Here is a 27,041-nt window from a genome sequence, read left to right on the forward strand (position 1 = left end):
AAAGATGTTAGACAATTTCTGTATCCTGAAAGAAAATTTTTAGAAATTAACCAATCAGCACAATAAATTTTTTCACGAAACATGATCAATACTCAGGGCAAAACTAAAAAAATATAGTAAAAAATTGATGAATGTATTACATCCATGTATGTATATACGTGTCCATATTATTTCTATTTATTTTTATGATATTGTTACGTGCGAGCTCGCGTGTGTGAACGCGAGCTTTATTCAGAAAAATCGATACATTAATTTTTCTCAATAAAGCTCGCGTTCACACACGCTCTCGCACGTAACAATATTATAAAATAAATTAATTAAAAGGACACATCTTCCTTTTTTTCATTTATAAATTGTTTATTTATAAAAGGTTTTTTTTAATAATTTACAATTGTCTATGTCTCCTTAAAGTTATTTACATAATGTGATTGTAAATGCGAAATGTTTTTTCCAGTGTACACTGAGTTGTACATTCAGTAATGTTTAAATTTATATTAAAACAGGTAATGAAAAGTTGCTGAAATAGTCCTCGGCATCAATTCAGAAAGCAGGATTATGCGCGAATCATTTTAATAAAGAAGATTTTATTAACTCTACGAGGTTACATTTTAGAAAAAATCCCATACCATGGATCTCAACAAATAATGAAAATTTATCTGTCATTTACATTGAAGATAGTAATAACAGTATTGCAGAAGAAGCTAGAATTTTTGAAGAAAATATACAAGACAATGTTGTTGACTATTCACAATCAGATAATCGAGATTGCACTCCGATGGAAGTCGATCACATCGTCTTTCAAGTAGACATTGCAGAAACTACCAGAAGCAATGAAGTCGCAATAACAATGACAAATAAAAAATGTTATCCTTCTGGAAAAGAACTTTTTTGCAATTTTGGAACTAATTTATCGGACGACGAGAAATGGCTCAATAAAGAAAATCAATGTCCATTATTTGTTGACAATTACTCTCAAGAAGAAGTGGAAATAAATAGGGATGTGCCGGATATCCGACACTATCCGGTATCCGGCCTTATCCGGCTCTTTCTTATTATTTGGCCGGATATCCAAATTTGACATTTAAAATTGACGCCATTAACTAATGCAGGATTTGAGACCCAGAGTCTTCTAGGAACAAATAGGGTGATCATTTTTTATTAGGTCGGCTCTCTTTTATACGATCTTTTTTAAGGTTAATCTTCAATAATGGTGAAGTGAATTACCCAGTGAGAAATAGTACATCGAATCGACATCGATTCGACGTCGAAATCATCATTTCGATGTCGATTCGACGTCAAATTGATGTCGAATTCATTATCGTTTCTCACTGGGTAGTGCCGTAATTGTTATTCTACCGAGAAGATAATAATATCAAATTAAGTAATTAGAGAAAGTTATCGGTAAGTTTCAACCACTACGTAGTGTAGATGACTTGAAGAATATATCGTTAACTTTATTCTTGAATTAAAATACAATGGCACAAGGAAAATCTAACGTGTGAAAATTCTATAAAATATGTAGCGATGACAAAAAGAAAGCGGAATGTTCACTTTGCAAATGTACACCGCAAAAAAAATTATGAGAGGAAAAACGCCTAAATTATCTTCTACAAAACTCCTTCTTCTGTTCATTCAGAAAGACTTCTCAGTGCAGGAAAATTAGTGTATTCTGACAATCGAAATAGATTGTTACCGCAGAATGCTGAAATGTTATTGTTCATTATGAAAAATTTATTAGTATTACAATTTTTGAATAATGTTGAAATTGTCGTATAAATAAGTTTTATTTATATTACCGTTTCAACATTATTCAAAAATTGTATTTTAATTTTTAGTATTAATATTTTAATAACTTTATTATTAATGTACTTTAATAACTTTATATATATATATTTAATAATAAAATTATGATATAATAATAAATTAAGGAAATAAACTGACAAGATGTAATTTTTTTTTCTAATTTTTATTAGAAATGTGCCGGATATCCCGCAACTATCTGGCATCCAGCCGGATAATTAGGCTGCCGGACATCCGGTCGAATATCCGGTATCCGGTTCCACGTTATTGTCGGATATCCGATATCCGGTATCCGGCAATTTCACTATCCGGCACATCTAGAAATAAAAACAAGGTGCAAAAAAACAAAAAGAAAAAATACAAAAGAAGTTAACCCATCAACAAATATATAAAAAAGATAAAATCGATGAAATTAAAGAATTAAAGAAAAAAAAATTAAAGAAAGAAAATTTGAAATTAAAAAAGCTTCTTAAACAAAAAAGAAAAAATCAAAAAGTTATCACTGCTATGTTGCAACGTCGTAATTCTAAAATTCAAAAAAGAAAAAATGTTTGCAAACATAGTATTAATAAATTTTTGGATGGAAAGAAGTGTGCAAAGCCACTTGCAAGAACAATGATAAAACTTCAACTACACAAAGAAAGGTCAGAATACACAAAAGAAAAAAATCTTTTCGAAATAAATGTTTTATTATTCAGCAAGTGGATATTCACGGATGAGAAAGGCTGGATTAAATCGCCCATCAGTATCTTCTGTAAGAAATTGGATTTCTGAAACAGAAATTCGACCAGGATTCTGCGAAATATTTTCCAAAATTCAACAAAATTTGTCTAAACTTCTCCACTTTCTCAGACAGTTTGTTGTTTAAAATTTGATGAGATGTCGATTAAAAAATTTGAAGAATATAGTCAAAAATATGATTTTATTGAAGGATTAATAGATCTCGGACCTCTAGGACGAATCAGCGGAAAATATTTTACTATTTTGCCTTGATAGTATTAATGCAGAAAATCTTTAGCGCCAAATAGTGGCATACTTTTTAACAGGAAAAAACATAACGAGATTGTGCGACTCACCAAAATATATTTGGAAAAATTAAAATATGTAGGGGCAAATGTAAAATTGATTACATGCGATCAAGGTAGACCAAACAGGAAAGCTTTTAGTAATTGGAATATTTCACCACATGAGCCATTTTTCTCATTAAACAATGAAACTTATATTGCTTCTTTCGATTGGCCACATCTTATCAAGCGATTAATTTGCCAATTAAGATTGCATAAGTATATTTATATAAACGGAGAAATAATTATGTCTTTTTACAACTTATTTGCAACGTGAGAATTTGACAGAAAATTAAGTACTTCTAATTTATTGGGCCACAGTACCTCGCGCACTTTTATTCTAACACTTTTGAAGTCATGAATGTAAAAAAGGCTTTTCAAATGTTAAGTGCAAGATTCGCTGTATCAATATTGACAGCAGGCCAAAGTAACGTATTAAAAAGTACTTTATGGAAAGCATCTGTAGAGTTTGTTAATAAAATGAATAAAATAATAGATGTTATGAACGTATATCGTTTTAGTGATTGGAAAGGAAAAAAGGGACCACTATCAGAAAATAACATAATGGTTGAAGAATTATTAACATCTTTCATTGAATAGTGTTCAAAATGGAGTACTTCTCCCAACAAGATGTCAAGACCTCCGTGCTTTGATGGAATGATTATGACTGTGCGAGCAGTTTTATTAATCCATCGTTCCATCAAACAATTTTATCCAGAATTCAAGCTCGCCACTGCATTGTGTAATCAGGATTCCGTGGAACATACATTCGGAAAAATTAGAGGACGCAGAGAATTCAATCGCAATTCTACCGCGAGGATGGTACGATTAACGTTACGCCATATTTTAGCAAGTGAGCGTATATACGGAAGCGATAGAGGCAACACAATTTGTCCAGAAACATTTTCTTTAACAGAAGGTACATCGGTAATTAATAGTGAAATGGAAGCTAATAATATTTTATTATAAGATAAACTTGCTTTTCCAATTGAAATGGATGAGGATGATGTCGTCTCATTGTGTGATGTTATGACAATAATCTCATTGTGACAGCTTTTGAAGACTTTACTAAATATCCAAAACAAAACTATTCCGACAACATAATAAATATGATCGACAAGAATAATTCAAAAACGTATGAAGAAAACGTTATTGCGTATTTTGCAGGATATGTTGCTCGCTACAAAAATACTAAATGCGAGAATTGCCGTGAGACAAATTTAAAAACACCGATGGAAAGATTAAACAATAGTGAAATCTATATTCAGTTACGTGAATATAAACACGAAGACAAAGAACAACCTGAAGTTGAATGGCTATCAAGGCCAACGGAGACATTTTTTAATATTATTGCTCTTCAACTTGAAGCATTAAATTTATATTACAAAAAGTATTGGCATTTAAAAAATATAAAGAAAAAGCTTCTTGAACATTGTGTAGAACATGTCCAACGTATTAGTAAAGATTAGTTCGATCAGAACAACGAATGTTATTCACATAGAATCAAAATATTGGGTTTTATGTTAAAAGTCAAAATATATGCAATTACAAAAGAAAATAACAATAAACAAAGAGAAGGAACAAATACAAAAATAAAGACAAAAAGTCAAAAACTTAAAAATATAAAACACATGTAAAATTTAAACAGAAATAGTGAAGAGTGCAATCAATTATAAAGAAAAGCCACATATTACAATTACAAAAGGAAAATCGAAACAAATAAGTAATTAGAAACATTCTAAAGCAAATATAAAAATAAATTCATAAATATTGTGAAGAAAACTACATAGTAACCATTGATAATGTTTGAAAGTATTGTTAAAATTTTTATTATAATTTTTAATATTATAATTTCTTAAATAATTAAAAAATTTTTAAACTATATTATGTAACAATTTTTATCTTTCAGAGATTAGTCGCGCGTAAAGTCGTGAACTGCTATTTATACTATGTAATTTAAATTATTATAAAATATACTTGCATAATAAGCATTAATTATATCTGAAGATTTGTATGTTACTATTTAATTGTTTTGTAAATTAAAATATAAATCGTATTATTTATGTATTTTAAAACGACAATCGGGGTACGCTTCAAATATAAGTTGCGCTATTGCGTGAACTACTGTATGTGTTATGCAAATAATTAATAAAAGATTATGAAATAAAGTTCCATATTATGCATTGATAACAAATGAAGGATATCTAAAATTATATTTGTGGAATAGTATCAAACATAAACATTACAGCATTTTAATAAACATTTTAATTTAAGGATAAATTTTTACGCTACTCATAAACTTTTATGCTACTTATAACTTTTGTGTTAATAAAGTTTAATAATAATAAACTTTTAAAACAAATTTAAAAGTGCAAAGAATAATACGTAGTAATTATGTAATTTTTTATTTAATTATCTTTGCAGTAAAAATAATTTTACATTTTTCTCGTGTACCTCCTGGATTTTCTCTTCTTGTACTATTGTGAACTGCTTTCAAGTCCGGATCCATAACCCAAAGGAGACCGCAACCCTTTTTTTTTTACTTTTTTCACACAGTTTGTACTATATGGATCACCAATAAAACTATATCCTTCGCTCTTTTCCTTTTAATCTTTACCTTAATATTTCCTCTTGTCATATTTCTCTCTTGCATCTCTGATCTAATCTTTTCTTGTTTTCGGTCCAGAAAGTCCTATAAATTACTCTTCTCATTTTACTCCTCCCTCCTTTCTTTCACCTCTACATAGCTCTTATCTTTCCTCTTCTCTAATGTATACTGCCATTATCCTAGACCCCATTATCTCTTCTCTCTACTGCATCTCTGATACATTCTTTTCTTGTTTTTGGACCAGAAAACTCTTTAATTTTCTTTTTTCAATTTATTCATCTCTTCTACATTTTGTTTGCCTCTTCATAGAACCTTGCTTTTCTCTTTTCTAGTGTACAGCCGTTAACTTACCAGAGTCTCCATCAATTTACCTTTCCCACTCTTTCCTAGCGTAATCATTCTGTAGGTGAATTGTCCTCTCTTATTCTTGTCTTTTTTGCATTCCTTTTTCTCTTCCTCTTTTTTATCCTTGTCATTTTCATCATCCAGGGCATGTGTTCTGAGTTCACCTCTTCCTCTGTTCTAAATTTCTTATTCTTACCGAGACAGTATTATTATCTATTTTACATACCTATCCTACTACATATTCTATATTATATTACCTTCGCTTTCATTAACATATACACTTTACTTTTTATTTTCGTTTGCTCATCTCTCTAGAACCTTTGAACGTTAACTTAACCCTAACTTTTTCTTGCTCATTTCTATACTCATTCTTTCCTTACAATCCTCTATCATTTCATTATGACACACGTATCTACCTTATATCTTACCTATTCGATTTCTCTAGCTCTCTTCTAACATTCTTTTTCCACTCTCCTCTCTATGCCTTTTCCCGCGCACAACTACGTATTCAAACCTCCATTCCTATAATCGTTTATCCAAATTCTGACCTTATCTCCTATTTCTACCGCGTTCCCTTCAATTATCTTACAACTTTACTTTCCCTTCTTCCTTCTTACAATTTTCACAACCTAAATCTCATTATTCCGATTATTCCTATCCCTATTCTCACACCGCTATCGCCACACGACTATTCACTTTTACACCACCTAACCAAGTCCTAAATATAAGTAATAATTAATATTAGACATCTCAATTATATATCTTAATAAAATATATCCTTCAATGTTAGTCGCGTAATAATGACGTGAACTGCACTATTTATAATGTAACTTAATACGCACGTGGAGAAATATACGTATAGAATGTTTTTATTAATATATTAATTAAGATTTAATATTTCTATTTTTAAAACATTCTATACATTACTAGAATGATGGAACAAAAATCAATTAAACATCTATAATTTTTTATGTAACATTTATAAGATATAAAATTATAGGCAAATTATTTTTTATAACATGTAACAATTTTGCATTAATTTTACATTTAATTAATTGTAACTATCAAATTACTTCAAAAATATGTATTAAAAACAAACGATTACATTAAAAAATATTAAAAACTAAAAAAACATATTTTGTTCTATTTATATACCACATATTATACAATTTATACAATTCCTATCATCAGAATTCCTATTTTAATAATTAACAATAAGTATAATTAATAATAAACTTTTTTATTTCAACTCTAATGTAGTCATATAAAGATATTTAAATAAAATATAGTAAAACGTTTTAAAAAATATTTGATTTTTAAAAAATTTAATTTATTTTAGGAAAGTTAACTTAATAAATTAACTTTATCTACGCTGAATAATATAAAATCTATAATTGTAAATCATGTAACTAACAAAATTAGTAATATTGTATATAAATTAAATATTTCTAATTGATAAATATTTAAATTTTCTTTCCTTTCTTCCTCCTTTCTCCTTCCTCATTTCTACCTCTGTCTATTTTTTTATATTTATCTATCTTTTGTAAGTTCATATTGTTAAGCGCGGTCACTACACGTGTAGTGTTTCTTATTTATATCTTAAAGTACTTTAAGTAATTAAATAGATTTTATTAATTATAAACATTAGCGTTTTATAGAAACATCCGACTTAACGCGAGATTAAACTCCTTGTTTATTTGCGCTGTCAAGTTCATAACAGCTAACAACGCTCTTCTCAAAAATCAATATATTGATCGGCCAGGACAACTGACCGATCTAACGCAACAATATATATGTATAAATTCACGTGTATGATTGTATATGAGTGCTTTCTATGTACGTTAAGAAAAAAAATGTCAGAAGGCGGCATTACAAAAGTGTCGCGGCGGCGCGTCATAGCGGCACGGCGACGCGACGACTCGAAATCTCTTTGCGGCAAAGAACAAAGCTTTCGCTACGTTAACCGGTTCGAGTGGATATAATTTGCCCACGTTCAAAATGGCCACGCGTAAATTTGCCCATGTTCGAAACGGTCACGTCCGAAACGGCCACGTCCGAAATGACCACGTTCGACACGGCCACGTTCGGAAAGACCACGGGAAATATTGCACGGAGTTCAGTTTGCCCACGTTCGAAACGACCAGGTCCGAAACGGCCACGTCCGAAATGGCTACGTTCGGAATGGCCACGTTTGAAATGGCCACGTTTGGAATGGCCATGGGAAATATTACGCGTTGTTCAATTTACCCACGTTCAAAGTGGCCACGTTCGGAATAGCCACGTTCGAAACGGCCACGTTCGGAATAGCCACGTTCGAAATGCCACGTTTGAAATGGCCACATATGTTTTACTTGATTTCTAATACAATGCACATGAGTTATCGACTTAAGGTAGGTGTGGTAGGGGGCCCGAAGGCCCCCCTTGCACCCCGTGTGTGTGTGTGTGTGTGTGTGTGTGTGTGTGTGTGTGTGTGTGTGTGTGTGTGTGTGTGTGTGTGTGTGTGTGTGTGTGTGTGTGTGTGTGTGTGTGTGTGTACGCGCGCAAAGCATTCACTGCACCACACGGGTTTGCGACTTTCCACGCTAAACGAGATGACCAGTCAATCCTAGGAACGCCCGCGCCACGGGATTTGACCATGACATATATATGGTTTATATATGTTATGGTCATATATATTTATTAAACTTTTGTGTTAATAATTTTTTGTATATAACTCCAAAACTAAGACCGAGCGGCGGTAACATGTGTATAGGGAAAAGTTGTTCAGAATGATGGCCTTGACAACATATTTGAAGATCATCAAAATCGGTGAGGAATTGCTAATGTAAATAATTACCAAATTATTTCGAAAAAATGGCCAAAAAAATTAGTAGGTTACATATTTTTCGGGCTCCCCCGATTGATTATCGTTGTCGAAGTCACAACAAAGCTGTTTACCAAAAAAGTTATGAAAAAATATCAAAATTCGGAAAAGTACCAATTATAAATAATTACCAAAACTTTTATAGCAAATAAAAAAAGAAGTCAATTATGGCGATCACGTCAAAAAACACAAAAAAAAGACGGCGAGAAAAACAATTAAATTTTCTTGCAAATACAGATCAGCACAAGGATCAGGATAATCAGGAGAATCAGGCAAAAAAGAACGTAAATGTAAAAAAATCTAGATTAATTTTAAAAGAAAGCAGACTTGCAAGCAGAGTACATAATATTGAGCAGGCAGCAGAATCAGCCATAGTTCAAATGAAAGCACAGCAAAATATAGAGGTAACATATAAAAAATTTATAATTAAAAATCATACACATACATACATTCACACACATACACTATTGAGTGAGAATATGTAACAAACATGATGTTCTATACACGATGTCATATACATATTTATAATCAAATATATATTTTATTTAATAAATAAATAATATATTTAAAAAAGACAAAGTGACACAAAATATGCACATAACAATTCTATATGTGAGCATATTCAGATGTATGCATATATGTATATGTACGTATGTATGCATGCGTACATACACGCACACTTGACGTATACATCAATGCGCGCGTGTTTGAAATAAAAATTGTTTATTTCAAAAAAGGAAAGAAAGACAAATTAGTTTATCCTTAGATAAAGATATGTAGGTTATATAAAGTGTAATCTGATATTTTAATAATGGAAATTTATATTTTTTATTCTATTATTTTTTATTTTATTCAAATAGCCTGATTTTTATTTAGCTAGTACTTTTTCTAATATTAAAAAAAAATTACATAATTTCTTCAATATTAATCCTTAACGTTCACAAGTGGTTATTTAGACCTCAATCACTTAAATGGTTACTGTAATGAAGGTATTGATTGTTTTAACTTGAAAAAATTACTGGATAATCTTTAAACATCCTTTTTAAGATGCAATTGGTTTTATTCATAAAACTTGATATCAAGTTATGAGACCCTGATAAAATGCGAATGTTAAGGGTTAAAACTTACGATATGCAATTAACTAGTCTCAAAAAATTTAATATTTACATTTTACATAAAACAATATCAATTTTGTCTATCCAGTTATCGATTACATAAATCTCTATACTTTTAAAAATTTTATCTCTGTTATTAGCAACTATTACCAAATATCCAAGAAATATTCTAGGAATTGCAACACTTGCAAAATTTGTATGCTGACGAACATGATCCTCAAATAGAAAATATTGACCGCAGATTGGACAGATTCCATATAGATAAACATAGAGAACAAGGGAAAGGCCGTGGAAGAGAATGTGGACGAGGACACGGTCGAGGAAGAGGTCGTGACTGAGGAAAAGGTCACAGAGTATCTTATACACACATACATAAGGAAACGGGTATATAATAAAACATAATAAAATATTATTTTAAAATGTACTTTTGAGATTTAAATTATTACACCAACTTTGTATTTAATGCCACTTTGAAGTAGTAGACGCGATTAATATTCCAGTACAAAATATTAACAAATGAAAGAAGAGAACTAATTTGTCGCTTACATATCTCAATAATATTAAATAAGAAATAATACAATACTATTTTAAGACAAAAATGTTAAACTAGATGCTCGTTCGGTGTTTTAGCTACCGCTACAATTTGAACGCCGGTAGCGCAACGAGCTAACAAAAGTAAAGTGCTATTAAAAAATTAGGTATTTCATTGTTATTGGTATCAAAATGTTTTTTATTTAGTATTATTTCGAGCTATGTAAACGGCGAATTAGATGCTCGTTTGGTTTAGCCACCGCTTCAATTTAAACGCCGGTAGCGCGACAAAAGGTATCAAGAGTAAAGGCACTGATCATATTTTACACAAAATAATTGTGCTCGATCAGAATATTGTACATAAATTCTACGCAAAAAAATTATACGTGAAAAAACTATGTTCAAGAATTATCATTAAAATGTTTTGAATTAAAAATTGCACAGCGGATATATTGTTCGTACAAAAACTGTCCACTAATTATTTTGTAAAATATATTATACTTAAAAATAAAATACTCAAATACTTTGAACGTGCATTTTCGACACGACTAACATTTCAAAATATTAAAAAAATTAAACAAATATTCTGCACAAAATATTACACACTAAAATTTTTTATACAGTTTCTTTAAAATAATATTTATAAAGAAAAAACCTTATACTATAATATTCTGCACGAGACTGAAAATATTTTCCATAAATAAATTAAACAATAATAATATTATACACAAGTTGTACGTAAAAAAATTAAAAAGTGGAAAAACTGTTCACGAATTTAAAAAATGTATACGACTATTTTCTACGTATTCTCCAACATACATTATACTTAAAAATTGAACACATAAATACTCTGGTATGGGGACTAAATTTGAATGCAAAGAATGAACTGACTTTGAATAAAGGCTTTTTAGTATTTTAAACTGTTAGTTGTGTCGAAAATAAACGTCCAAAGTATTTAAGTGTTTAATTTTGTAACAACCGTTTTTCGCGCGGAACTTAGCTCGTCGGGAAGGGTCTAGGGTAAAAAGGTCAGAGATAGCAAACGTGACATTGGGTCAACGATACAAGATTTTATTATTTTATATTACATTGATTTTCCTGATTATTTACAACGGTGCGACGAATACACAATGATCTGGCTTCGCGATACATACAACGGTATTTACAAGAATTGGTGACGGCGTTCGCGCTGGTCGATCGATCAGCTGTTCGGTTCGACGGGATGTCCGCGGAACGTGCGGTACGCGCCTCGAATTCGACGCTCGGAGTTTGGTGATCGGCGGGCGCGCGGCGCGGAAGCGGGTGTCTTGCGTTCCTGAGTTTTCTCCGAATCGCCTTGGTAATTCCGCGGAACGTTGATGAATTTCGAGGAACGGCGTCGGCCCCAAGAACGCTCGGGGGGAGACGGAGAACACTCCGTGCCGGTTACCGGGTCGCTAGGATTGTAAGACGAAGATGGTGGCTAGCGGCCGAGAGCTCTCGGCGGAGACAGAGCACATTGTACCCCGCAGCTTGCTAGCTAAAAGGAGGAAAGGAGTTGAGCTAGGCCAAGAACTCTCGGCGATGACGGAGAACACTCCACCGTGGGTCGCAGCTCTAGGTTTGGCTTCTCATCGGAACGGGTTTGTACGGGATGCGAAAAGTGAAGATTGTGGCTGCCGGGCGGCCTTATATATGGTCCCCGGCAGCTGCTCGTGGATCTTCGGCGGTCCTCGGCCTCCTCTCGATGACGTATCCCCTCGGATCAGGATGCTGGCTCGAGAGGAGGGAGGAGGTATGCCTCCGAGATGCGCGTCATGTGTGAAGCTCTTATGGCAGGCACGCTTGCCCGGTGTTCGGCCAGGCCGCGCGGTCGCTATTAGCCGCTAGGAACGTGGTTGGTTACAATATTTAAGTATAATATATTTTACAAAATAATTAGTTAACAGTTTTTGTACGCACAATATATCCGTGTGCAATTTTTAATTCAAGACATTTTTAGGATAATTCTTGTGCAGTTTTTCCACGTACAATTTTTTTGTGTACAATTTATTTGTGTACAATGTTCTAATCGTGCACAATTATTTTGTGTAGAATATGATCAGCGCCTACATGTAACATATCTATATATAATAATATATAATATATGTAAAAATAAAAAAGTCATATGTAGTCTCATATGATTATTCTTTAAATGCTTATTTTAGTATAGAGTTAGCTTTAATTTTATTGTAAACTAATACGTACGTATTGAATACTCAAATCAAAATTATTTGAACTAATTTAAAAAATTTCTAAAAAGTACATTCAATTGGACATAATTAAATACTTGATTGAACGTTGAAATTATGTTGGAACGAAGTCGAAGATTCCTCAAAAATTTGTATACCATTTCAATGTCGGTTTGACTAAAATTTCCACTTTATTTTAATATTGGTTTTCGTTAGTTCGACATCACGTCAACCATATATTTCTAACTGCAGGGTAATAAAATCTCTCGGTGATGCGCTTTTACTGATACCGATCATTTTTGACCTGTTTTATCTTAGAAATAGTTACTGTGTTGGTCGCTACCATGATATAGCGAAACCAGTGAAAAGTGCCGGTTTCGCCTAAATCGGGACCTTTGTCTATTAATCTGTTATCTGTCTATTAATCGCCTAAATTGCTATATGTCTATTAATCTGTGATAAAAGCATTAAATATTGTATATATGATTTTCCTGAGATTGAACATTGTTAATATTAATATAATATGTCTATGATTCCAAATAGCAAATCGTGGAGAAACGGCAATTCTACGTTCACTCCATGACGTGGAGAACAACATAATAGATCAATTTTTAATTAAATATGACCTTAAGAAAAGTAAAACACCATACTAATTCTTAGTTATTGATCAATAAATGGGATTTAAAATCTGAATTACCAATGATTAATTATTGACTCTATAAGCGGACATATCTCGAACAATTATTGCTTTAAAACATAAAGTCACTTTTTTCTCCAATATACACCAATTGTTGTACGCGTTAAATTGTCACTTCTAGATCAATTGTAAACTTTTTTATTCAAAAGCTGTTTCTTTATATTTACTCAATAATTGCTCAACTGTGTTGTGAGTGTGATGCACTCACACTAAGAATGTCGCAAGCGATAAAGGTGTCAAGTGACACCTCGCGCATGCAACACTGCCCAACATATATATTGGGTGTCGCACCGGGCAATGCACCTGGTTGCAAAATAAACAACACCAAAAATCTCCTGATTTTCGGTGGAATCTGCGTAGTCAGCAATTGCTAAGCAAGTGCACTGACCGAAGGCCAGTGATCGCGGAAGTACCCTCCCCGGTTATACGCCAAAAATCGGTGTATATAAACACCGCTATAAAGATAACGAGCGAGCTTATTTATGTATCATACAGCGAAGAACCTGTGTCGTTCGACATTACATTTTTAACTCACAATCAGTGTGAAGAAGTATATCGTGTTAAAATCACTATCGACTTTATCTCTCACGGAACCTGATCCCAAGGAGTTCCGGCAGCGATCCCTAATACCGTGTCTCTTAATAAGGGGCACAACAATTGTATAGAATTGTGACCATGCAACTGCGCGTAACAATCGTGATGTAATATACACGTGTATCAAATTACACCAATCAAATGACCGATACCATGCGTAGTGAGGCTAGTTCGTGCCGAGGAGTTAATATGTCGGAGGACGTTTCTTCCTGATTCCATTTTGCTCATTCGTATCTTAATATAGTGAAACGTATATATCTACATTGGGTAAATATACCGATCAGGGGAGACCGGCCCGATGACCTTGGCCTTGACATACGTTGTCAAGGTCACTCTCCTGAGGGATCTTCAAAAGACTTTAGCCGTCGCTCGTGATTTGTTAAAAAGCTATTAACAAAAAAAATTTCATAAATACGACACATAGTTATTTAGTATAGGAGTATATCAGATGAGTTTGCAACTTTCCAAGTGTAGCTTACAGAGCGCCCTACTTACAGAACGAAACGACGTCCACGCTTGTATTTTACCACAAGGGTTTGCGACATTAGATTTGAAATTGTGGCCAAATAGCGAATTTAAAATGTTTGGGTTAGGTTAGGTTATGAAAAAATACGGGAGGGGATGCAAAGGGAGGGGCGAAGCCTCTCCGCCGCCCACGCGTTTTCTAAGAATAACACAACCAATTTTATGTCGCTATTTGGATAATGCAAAAACATTAGAAACGAACAACGTGGATCTTTTGTAGAGATGTATGTTAATTGTATTTTGGTACAGCAGCGACTTTCACGCGTTGTAAGTAGGGGGGAGATGTTGGTGGACCTCGCTTCGCGTAGAAAGTCAAAAACCCATATGGTACAGTACATAAATACTTTATTCAATAACATTATTAATGAGATAAATTTTGCTCATTATTTCAAAAAATGCGTCAATTCTTTTTTCAAAAGAATAATTCCTAGAAACGCGTGGGCGGGAGAGGGGCGGAGCTCCCCTCCCCATATTTTTTCCTAACCTAACCCAAACATTTTAAATTCGCTATTTGGCCACAATTTCAAATCTAATGTCGCAAACTCTTGTGGTAATATACAACCGTGGACGTCGTTTCGCTCTATAAGCAGGGGGGTGGACCTCGCTACACATGGAAAGTTGCAAACTCATCTGATATACTCCTACACTGAATAATTATGTGTCGTATTTATGAAACGTTTTTTGTTAATAACTTTTTAACAAATCACGAGCGACGGCTAAAATCTTTTAAAGGTCACTCAAGAGAATGACAACATATGTCAAGGCCAAGGTCGGGGCGGGTTCCCCTGATCGGTATATTTACCCTACCTTGTATATACTAGTGTACAAGTTGTGTACTGCTTGTATGTGAAAATATTCGTTGATAATATCCGATCTATGCTCGTGTTGTAAACGGGTGCTTTTTATTTAATGACACAAGTCAATGCAAGATAACTTTTAATATCATTTTTGCTTCTCTTTGATTTGTATCGCAATGTATCGATGACATAATTTAATTTCGACTGACTTTACTTTTGATAAGAGTTGAGCGGGGTTGCTGATACTCTCCATTTACCACATTAAAATTATCGATTTGAGTCGACAAAAGTGTCGACATAAGTCATGTAAATGGAAAACATCCCTTGAAACGCATTCAGTTCAAGTGTTTTCACGGACAAGAAATACTAGCATGAAAAAGTGTATGTTTACGTAATGAGAATAGTACATATAAAATTACATTAATATTTGTCGTGTGAAAAAATTTAAATAACGTCTTATTAATTTTAATAAAAAGCGTATAATTACTTTTTTGCAAAACACCTTAAAATTTTAATTTAATCATGGATATATATATATGTGTGTGTGTGTGCGTGTGTGCGTGCGTGCGCGCGCGCGCGTTTGATAACAAATTACTTACGTGGACTGTTAAATTAGGTACAATTACTTCGCAATTTGGTGTGACTATCGGCACATTGATTAGACTTATACTGCCATCCGTGCTTTCACGAACAATTCCTAAAAAATGATACAGTTTTATATATGTATATACATATGCATATATGTATGTATACACAGAGTGTCTAAAAATTATCGAGAGAGCTTGCATAGAAGTAGCACGAACTAAATTGTATAGAAAAGTTTTTTACGATTTTACAATTTTATAATACAAATTATTGTACAGTTAACAAGTTATTAATTAAAAATAACCGATTCGCCCATCCTACCGCTAAATACCGGCAAGCGCGCAGTGAGATAAAACCGCCCAGTCCGTTGTCTCTAGACACACAGGGAGTTATTGTTTACAAGCTCGTAGCCATTGGCGTTTATAAACAACAACTCCCTGCGTGCCTAGCGATTATGGACGCGGGTCTCGTGAATATTTGGTGCAAATCGGCAACTTTTTTGAATTAATAACACGTTGATTATTGTAAAAATCACAAAATGGTAGAAGACTTCTACTCGATTTAGTCTGTTCTACCTCTATGCATTGTGTCGAAAATTTCCAGACATCCTTTGTGTGTGTGTGTGTGTGTGTGTGTGTGTGTGTGTGTGTGTGTGTGCGTGTGTGCGTGCGTGCGTGCGTGCGTGCGCGCGCGCGCGTGTGTGTGTGTACATATAAGACTAGCCTTGGTAATAAAAGTCAGAAATCAGATAAGTAACAAGCACTAAATTATTAATATTAACATCGAATATTATATTATTAGATTGAAATAGTAATATTAACAAGTAACACTACCTAAGTGTCATTCACTAATTTTGATATGCTTAGAATATGTTATAGTCTAAGTCAAAATAAGAGACATGTATTTTTTTATACGTGCCTATACGGCCGTTGAAGTTGCAAAACCCTTTTAAAGAAAAATCGGTTTTTATCTTTCTAAGCAATTATCGTCGAAACAGTAGGAGATATAAAAAAAATTTCAAACAAATTTTTTATGGTTTCTAATGTACTTTAAAACTACTTTATCATATATGGTTAAATTTGTGGTTAAATATACTATAACTTTTGCTATAAACAAAATTTTTTAATTTTCAAAAATTGAGAGGGGAGAGAAGAATTTTGAAAAACAAAATTTTCGAAAAATTTGATTGCACAGTTTTAAAGTACATTAGAAACCATTAAAACTTTGTTTGAAAATTTTTTTATATCTCCTACTGTTTCGACGATATTTGCTTAGAAAGATAAAAACTGATTTTTTCAAGAGGGTTTTTACCACTTCAACGGCCGTATGGGCACGTATAAAAAAATACGTGTCTCTTATTTTGACCTAAACTACAACATATTGTAAGCATATCAAAATCGATGAGTGACACTTAGGTAGTGTTACTTGTTAATACTATTTCAATCTAATAATATAATATTCGATGTCGATATTAACAATTTAGTGCTTGTTATTTATCTGATTTCTGACTTTTATTACCAAGGCTAGTCGTATATGTATACACACACACACACGCGTACGCAGGCACCGTACGTACACGACGCACGTACGCATACGTACACACACACACACACACACACACACACACACACACACACACACACACACACACACACACACACACACACACACACACACACACACACACACACACACACACACACACACACACACACACACACACACACACACACACACAGAGTGTCACGAATATTTATACATGTAAATATATGTGGATATATACACTCAGCAGCAAAAAATGGGGTACACTTAAAATTTCGGAAAATTTTACGAAATTTTAAATGATCATAACTTGGTAAATAAGAAAAATAAAAATTTTTCTTAAAAAGGAAAATAAAGCTTGAAGTGTTCACTTTAAGAATATTTTAATAGCAATTATGCGTGGCTATTTTTTTTTAAATGGCGGATGACAAAGTTAGAGGATGCAAAATTGATAAATAAAGATCTGAGTTTCCGGCGGTGCATGGCGTGAATCAGGTGTCACAGCCCAATGGAACGAAATGCAAATGAAAATATAGAGCATTAACTTTAAAATGCTTTTTTACAGAGTTCGATGCAATCATTTTTCGCTGAGTAATTAAAATTTTAATTAAAAAACAGCTTTTCTCTTTAAACTTGCATAACTCAGCGAAAAATTATCGTATCCAGGTCCGTAAAAAAGCATATTAAAGATAATACTCTATACTTTTAGAGAATTTTCGTCCCAGTGGGCTATGACACCTATTTTACGTCACGCGTTGTCGCAATCTCGAATACTTATTTATCAACTTTGCTTGCACTTTCCTTGTCATCCACCATTAAAAAAAATTTTTGCCTACAATGTCGATACAAATTTTGAAAAATATGGTTTCAAATCTTTCAAACCGTTTTTGAAATTTTGTGCTAGGGCAATTAGGTGCCGAGATGTTCAATTTTGAATTTGTAACAAGGTCGATTCATTAATGCTAAGGGGCTCGGAGGCGTTGCGATTCATTTAGTTCTTTCATAACTTTAACAGCCAGATTTATTGTTCTCTACATTAATAATTTGCATTATTTTGGGAATTGGAAATTTATTATTTTCAAAATGTATCAATTTAAAGGCCAGGAAAGTAAACACAAAATTTAATTCAAGCTCTTCATTCTTCGCAATCAGTATTACGAAATAAAGATACGATTTACGTTTTAATATACCGAAATCATTAGCTCAAATTATTGTTGCAATTTTTCCGAATATGATCCGCATAGATTTTGACGGGAGTGGTTCACTTGGACACAGTACAATTGGACACAGTGCAAATGGACACAGTGCAAATGGACACAAAATAATGTACCCGTTTCAAATGGACACGGTTCATTTCGACACAGGAATTTTGGACACAGTAATGTTGTATATATGAAAAATAAATTCTAGACAAATTACAATTTGGACACGATAAAAATGTACACCGTGCAATTGGACACGTAAAATTTGTACACCGCAAAGTTGTACACCACCAAGTTATACACTATAAAGTTGTACACCGTAAAATTGTACACCGCAAAGTTGTACACTGCACAAACTTGTACACCACAAAGTTGTACACCGTGTATATTGTATTGGAAATCTGCCAACACATATAAACTTTACTTTGTTTGCAATGTACAACATTGGTTAGCGACTTCGGCTTCCGAAGGTCCCCCTTGCACCCCCCACGCGCGCGCGCGCGCGCGCGTGTGTGTGTGTGTGTGTGCGCGCAAATTATTCTCTGCACCACATGGGTTTGCGACTTTCCACGCCACCAACTTTGTGGTGTACAACTTTACGGTGTACAACTTTTACATGTCTAAATAAACGGTGTACAATTTTACGGTGTACAACTTTACAATGTATAACTTGGCGGTGTACAAATTTTACGTGTCCAATTGCACAGTGTACATTTTTATCGTGTCCAAAATTCCTGTGTCGAAATGAACCGTGTCCATTTGAAACGTGTACATTATTTTGTGTCCATTTGCACTGTGTCCAATTGTACTGTGTCCAGTGAACCACTCCCGTCAAAATCTATGCGGATCATATTCGGAAAAATTGCAACAATAATTTGAGCTAATGATTTCGGTATATTAAAACGTAAATCGTATCTTTATTTCGTAATACTGATTGCGAAGAATGAAGAGCTTGAATTAAATTTTGTGTTTACTTTCCTGGCCTTTAAATTGATACATTTTGAAAATAATAAATTTCCAATTCCCAAAATAATGCAAATTATTAATGTAGAGAACAATAAATCTGGCTGTTAAAGTTATGAAAGAACTAAATGAATCGCAACGCCTCCGAGCCCCTTAAGCATTAATGAATTGACCTTGTTACAAATTCAAAATTGAACATCTCGGCACCTAATTGCCCTAGCACAAAATTTCAAAAACGGTTTGAAAGATTTGAAACCATACTTTTCGAAATTTGTATCGACATTGTAGGCAAAAATTTTTTTTAATGGTGGATGACAAGGAAAGTGCAAGCAAAGTTGATAAATAAGTATTCGAGATTGCGACAACGCGTGACGTAAAATAGGTGTCATAGCCCACTGGGACAAAAATTCTCTAAAAGAATAGAGTATTATCTTTAAAATGCTTTTTTACGGACCTTGATACGATAATTTTTCGCTGAGTTATGCAAGTTTAAAGAGAAAAGCTGTTTTTTAATTAAAATTTTAATTACTCAGCGAAAAATGATTGCATCGAACTCTGTAAAAAAGCATTTTAAAGCTAATGCTCTATATTTTCATTTGCATTTCGTTCCATTGGGCTGTGACACCTGATTCACGCCATGCACCGCCGGAAACTCAGATCTTTATTTATCAATTTTGCATCCTCTAACTTTGTCATCCGCCATTTAAAAAAAAATAGCCACCCATAATTGCTATTAAAATATTCTTAAAGTGGACACTTCAAGCTTTATTTTTCTTTTGGAGAAAAATTTTTATCTTTATTATTTACTAAGTTATGATCATTTGAAATTTCGTAAAATTTTCCAAAATTTTAAGTGTACCGCTTTTCTTGCTGCTGAGTGTACATATGCGAGCAAGTTGACAAGTGTAAACGCACGCAGTAAGCCTTAAAATAGCAATTTTCAAAAATTTTCATCTCCGAAACTAGACATAGAAAGGTCGCACAAATTATAATTTTTTTCATTAGGACTATAAGTACTACAATGTATAAAAAATTCAAGGAAATTGAAGACCGAGCTTTTTTTCTTATAAATTGTGCTGGGTCTTTTACCTGAAATTACTAGAATGTATGGAATCGAAAACCATAGCGCTAACTTTTTATTATCACTACAATTAACTTCTGCATTTTTTGTTTCCCAATATTTTTGTTCACCAAAGACCTTAAGCGAGCATTCACAGTCTCAAAAATAAAATCTATAAGATAATCATTACTCATAAGAGTTCCGATAACCAGCTCAATGTTTTTCTTGTGGAATTTAGGATGAGATAGCAAAAAAACTCTGTCGATCATTCCCATGACGGTACCTCTTTTTTGAGAAATCGGATGGGAAAAAGTTAAGGTATCTCGGAATAAGTTGGTTTATGATACCAGTCAAATTCCAAAAAATTATTGTTGTTTATGATAGTGATGTCTAAAAAATTAATCTTGTCACCTTCAAAGTGAATTGCATTCTTGGGTGAAACAAATTGAATGTATTTAAAGCAAGCTCAATCATGTCAGAAGGAATAGCCATTACTATGTCGTCAACGTATCTAAAATAAAGCGGTACATGAAAATCCAATGTCTTTAAAGCCCCCGCTTCCAAATCTTGCATCACTAGGTCAGCAATAATCAGAGAGAGGAAAAATTCGATAGAGGCACCAAATTTTTGTCTATAAATGCAGTCAAATTTAAAACAAGTCAAATTCAACACTAATTTTATAGCCTGTAGAAACTCCGTTTCAGGAATATCACAAGGACAACTTAAGTGACCCCATCTCCCCATGACACTTTCAAGAACCAAGTGGAATATTGATAAATATTGGTAAATAAAGAAATAACGTCAAGGGAAATTAAAACATAATTGAGTTCAAATTTGATGCCCCTCAGTTTCGGAACAAGCTCAAAACTGTTGTTGACTTGATATTACTTGACATTACTTGCAAATTTAGGAACATTTTCGGAAATTATTGTATGTAAAAAGGTTCCAAGCGAATAGAGGGGACTCTCAATGAATGATATAATAATTCTAGACGGATAACCAGGTGTTGCGAGTGTGATGCACACCAAGAATGTCGCAAGCGATAAAGGTGTCAAGTGACATCTCGCGCGTGCAACACCGCCCGGCCTTCATATCGGATGTCGCACCGGGCAATGTACCCGGTGGCCAAATAAACAATCGGAGAAGACACCGACCTACCGCATCGTAACGCACCAACCCAAGCTACTGAGCGACGGATAACATGCGGTGATATACTGCAATACGTAATTCCGAAAATCAACTTTGTAAAGCGGAATACACTATAATAAGCACGTCTGAAAACCCGAACTATGCAGGCCCCGGTAACTTAGTTATCGGAAAATATATTAATAATAGCGAGTGTCGATAGAAACTCGTTGATACGGAACAAATCGTGGCTATTTATTAGCGAACCGGCGGCGCGGTCTATACATTACTATGAGTTGAATCTTGCATGGCAAGCGAACCAAGCCCTTCGCGAGGAACGAGATAACGTTCGTAGGGGCTATAGAATATTCCCCCGAAGGCGATAGCGAGCACGTCGTATGTGAGCGAGAATTTCTCTTCGTAAGTCTCGACTCTAGTCCATTGACAACGCGACACGACAAGACTGCGAGATCAGACGGACGAAACCGTACATTAGCTGAACTCCGAGCCGCGTATCCTCACGAGGTGAGTTTTCATTAACCTCGTACGATTCTGAGATATTTAACCCCGAAGAAATTCTCGAAAGATACGGAATAAGTGCCAACAAGCAAGCACAATTATCGGAAGCACAATTCATAACCGATGCTGAGCGAGAAATTCAACAAATACTACGGGAAATAAACGAAAATCCGGCCTCACGAGCAGTACAGCCCAACGTAGCGTGAAAGAGACGACAAAATCCGAGATACTCTGCGCGCGGTAATTCAAGAAATACGCCGGTTACAAACGGATATAGACGCGGTGCGAAAAAACGCAATTACATACCCAGCGCATTCATGACTACCGACCATTGCGATCCGACCGAAGAGAAACAAACTTCATAGACTTTGACGATGACGTCCGACATCGGAGAGGCCGCGGGTTTTTACCACTAAAAGAAGCGCGTTGCATGATCCCGGAATTTGACGGAAATGTGAGCAAACTACAAGAATTCTTAAGCGCAATGACGTACGCGGTGGAAAAGATTGATCCGACAAACTCTATTAGGAACCATATTGTGTACGAAATTAAAAGGCCGTGGTATGTTAGACTTTCAGACGTGAAAAATCTGCTATTTCGACCAACTGAAGTAAGTGCTTGAAGCGTGCTACGTCAGTGAGAAAAGTACCACGCATTTACAAATCGAATTCAACACGCTTAAACAAAAAGCCGCAGAAAATACGCGAACATATGGACTCCGATCCGACAAATTAATGATGAACCTGTACAAGTCTATGATAGAAAGTCGATAGCACTATACGACCGAAAATTAACGTGCAATATTAGACATTTTACAGCAGCAGGTGATCGAAAATTATCAGATAGGGCTTAGCGATGACACGAAGGCCATAGTCAGATCGCGTGGATATGCTACGCTTCAAAAAGCTGCCGCAAGCGCGGAAGAGCGAATAAAGAGAACGGCCGCAAACCGACCTAAGCCATATAATACGCCCGTCGGAGAGAATTACAAAAGCAAACTGCAGTGCCGGAAATGCGGAAAAATAGGGCACCATGGTAAAGATTGCCGAAGCAGCCAGTATGCTAATTGTTTTGCGCTATCGCAACTTAAGAAATCACACGTCAATGCGGTCGAAAAATTTTGTAAACACTGTAAGAAACGTGGCTACACCTGGAACGAGTGCTGGCACCTAAACGGAAAAAACGTCAAGTAGCCCTCAGAGATCACGAAGTAATAATACGAAAAATAATAATCCGCGAAAAGCGATCGAGCCGCGAAGAAAAAAGAACTCCGAATTTGAGCATAGCAGTGACGAAGAGAGAGAGAGACAAAGAACAAGAACGATAAGAGCGCGCAGCCATATCAAGTCGCGCCGGTAACCCGAGTTGTCCAGCGGACCTGCGACCTCGACCAAGTTACACTTCCGATACAGGAAACGCGATTGGGAGATATAAACTCTTTGATTCTGGTGCAACGCTGATAAGATTAAATAAGCTAAAAAAAAACCAGAATTTCCCCCGAAAGAATTACATTAGTGGGAGTGACTGGCCACCAATTGCATACGATTGGAAGTATGCAGACGCATATTAAATTAGGCGAGCGAGAAATAAAGCACACCATGTATATGGTGAAAGATAACTTCCCAATGAAATACGACGGGATACTAGACCTCGACTACATAAAGAAACATAGAGTAGCCCGCGATTACGATAAAGAGAAACTGCAAATTGCAGATGTCATTTTCAAACTAAAGCTATACGGGAGAATAACCCTAAAACCGCACAGTGAGACCATTGTCCGAGCGACCATCAATTGAAACCAACGCGAAGTAATAGAAGCAATAGAAACAGAGCCCGGAATACACATCGATCGATGCATGATCGAATCAAAAAATTTAACATGCGCAATCAGCATAGTAAACACTACTGGTAAGCCGATAAAAATACGCACACCGCACGTGATCATTGAAGTCCATAACGAAAATGATCATCAAATATATGCAGTTATTAAAGATGCAGAATGTACAAATAAACGTTTGCGGAGCAAACTGATCTGACAAACATTACGCACGCGGCATCTCAACTTGAAAGAATGACAGACTCTCACGGATATGCGAAGAATACAGGACATATTCCATCTAAGGAGAATCATTGACATGCACTATAGCAGTGAAACATGAGATACGTACACAAGCCGACGCATCGCCGGTCAACGTAGGACCGTATCGCCTCTCCGCGAAGCATAAGAAAGAGGTGAATACGCAGATGAAACAAATGCTACACGATGGCATTATCAGAGCTAGCACGAGTCAATGGAACGCGCCATTATTAGTGCTACCCAAAAAGCCGACTCATGTGGGAAACCAAAGCTTCGAATCGTAATTGATTTCAGAAAGCTCAACAACTTAACTATTGGCGATTTATTTCCCCTACCTAACATTGAAGAAATACTAGATCAATTGGGGAACACTAAATACTTTTCGACGCTAGATTTAGCGTCAGGGTATCATCAGATACCGATGGCTGAGCACGATAAACTTAAGACAGCATTCTCAACGCCGTACGGACATTACAAATATAATCGAATGCCCTTCGGATTAAAAAATGCGTCAGCCACATTCCAAAGAGTGATGAATTCAGTACTCATGGGAATACTAGATGCTTAATATATCTCGATGACATAGTGATATACGGATCGAGTCTAGAAGAACACAATAACCGTTTAACAGAAGTATTGCAACGCTTGTGGGAAGCGAATTTAAAGCTGCAGCCGGACAAATGCGAATTTTTACGCAAAGATGTAAATTATCTAGGGCACGTGATTTTGGAAGCAGGAATATCACCTGACCCAGCCAAAGTGCAACCAATAAAAGATTCTCCAGAACCTCAAAAGATCAAGGATGTTCAATTATTTATAGGTTTTGTCGGATATTAGAAAATTCATTAACGAATTTTCCAAAATCGCAAAACCGTTAAGTAACTAACAAAGAAAACGGAAAAATTTACGTAAACCGCCAAGCAACAAATAGCATTTAACACACTAAAAGAAAAATTAATGGACGGCACCCGTATTCCAATATCCAAAGTTTACGAAAGAATTTATTATGACCACTGACGCTTCCGATTATGCAATCGGAACGGTATTGTCACAGATAGGCAACGACCGTCCCATTGCTTACGCGAGCAGAATATTAAATCGCGCAGAGCAAAATTACAGTACCACCGAGAAAGAATTACAGTACAGAATACAGTACCACTCGCGATAGTTTGGGCTGTAAAACATTTTTGACTATATGTATATGGAACTAAGAAAGGAACTTTACGGGTTATGGGTCATCGATTTTTTTTTATATTTATAGGATTTGAAGATCAGTACCCGGACATCAATTTCCTAAAGCAGTACGATGTGCTTCTCAAAAATATTCGAGAAAATCGACTTTGAAAATTTCCAATATCTGTAAGTACAGAAAATAGTACTGAAAATACAGAAAATTTTGACCTATCGTCGGAGCCGCTCGTAGCCGAGCGCACAAAGCTTTAGTTTCGTAAGCGCGGAGTCGCTGGTTCGATTCTCGCTCTGGCCCTAACTTTTTTTTTTAATAAGTCAATGGAGTTTTTTTTTAATCCTATATCTTAACATTTATCAAATTGAAATGCTAATTAATTATTAAATATTTATTTATTATTTTTTAAAGAAAAATTAACATTTTTTTATTTTTAATCACCACTTACTTGAAAATGCAATGTGTACCACTTAACAGCATGTTAACGCGGCTTCTTGATTTGAGTAGCGGTCTTGATAACTCACAAATGTTTGGTTGTGCGTTTCAATAACGGAAACTCATACAGATCCTACGAGCGAAAAGCCATGCTGAAATATCGCCCGCTTTCCAGAGCACGCAGCATTGACAGTTTATTTTTCTCATTCAACAACACATGCGGCATTTGCTACTGTATTTTGAATAATTCAATTTCCGGCTCCTGCGTCAAATCACCAATAATACTATTATAGTCGTTGCGCGCGCGTATCAAGATCAACTCGTGACAAACGTTAATCACCACGCGTTTGTCACGAGTTGATCTTGATACGCGCGCGCAACGACTATAATAGTATTATTGGTGATTTGACGCAGGAGCCGGAAATTGAATTATTCAAAATACAGTAGCAAATGCCGCATGTGTTGTTGAATGAGAAAAATAAACTGTCAATGCTGCGTGCTCTGGAAAGCGGGCGATATTTCAGCATGGCTTTTCGCTCGTAGGATCTGTATGAGTTTCCGTTATTGCAACGCACAACCAAACATTTGTGAGTTATCAAGACCGCTACTCAAATCAAGAAGCCGCGTTATGTCTTCGCTCTAAGTGTTGGTCGGAAGAACGACATGCTTTAGGATACAAGTCGATTTGACCATTGCAAACTGACAAATGTGAAACTCTATCTGAACTCGGAATGTTATCCGTATGATATGAATTTGAATTTTGAAAAAAACAAATAGTCAATTCTCTACGAAACGTATGCACGTTTCTGTAAAACTTATTATGAATACGATTATTTTGAGCCAAATTAATCTCTCATGACGTTTCGACATAATGGTTCATTTGTAATTATTGATTATCTCGACAAAATGAATCGATCAAGAGCGCAACCGTGAGGAGAACGTGCCCGCGACTACCACCGCATACTGTCTCATCATACACGTAGTTCAGTACAATCCGTTGACCAACGTTGTGCGCAAAATTACCTAAAATGACGACGCCGTTCTTTTCTCCTAAAAACACATTTGAGACGATATAAGAATATATGACGCATCGGTGTCGACCACAATCTCCTCAACGATAACAGCTATGTCTATATGAACGTTCGTGGACCTGCAAGGCTTCCTTGTTTGGAGAAGGTTCGTCGTGAAGGAATTTGTC

The 27,041-nt window shown here is 34.9% G+C and overlaps 1 protein-coding gene across 1 annotated transcript in view; it reads right to left on the reverse strand.

Moving 5' to 3' along the window:
* The window catches only part of LOC105837382 (ATP-binding cassette sub-family D member), a 101,739-nt gene that overhangs the window by 25,551 nt on the left and 49,147 nt on the right, over positions 1-27,041 (reverse strand). The window contains exon 6 of the mRNA XM_012682127.3: positions 15,749-15,846. Coding sequence (XP_012537581.1) covers positions 15,749-15,846 — 98 coding nt within the window. The remainder of the gene's footprint in view (positions 1-15,748; positions 15,847-27,041) is intronic.

Source organism: Monomorium pharaonis, chromosome 4, assembly GCF_013373865.1.
Source record: "Monomorium pharaonis isolate MP-MQ-018 chromosome 4, ASM1337386v2, whole genome shotgun sequence".
Taxonomy (NCBI): Eukaryota; Metazoa; Arthropoda; class Insecta; order Hymenoptera; family Formicidae; genus Monomorium; species Monomorium pharaonis.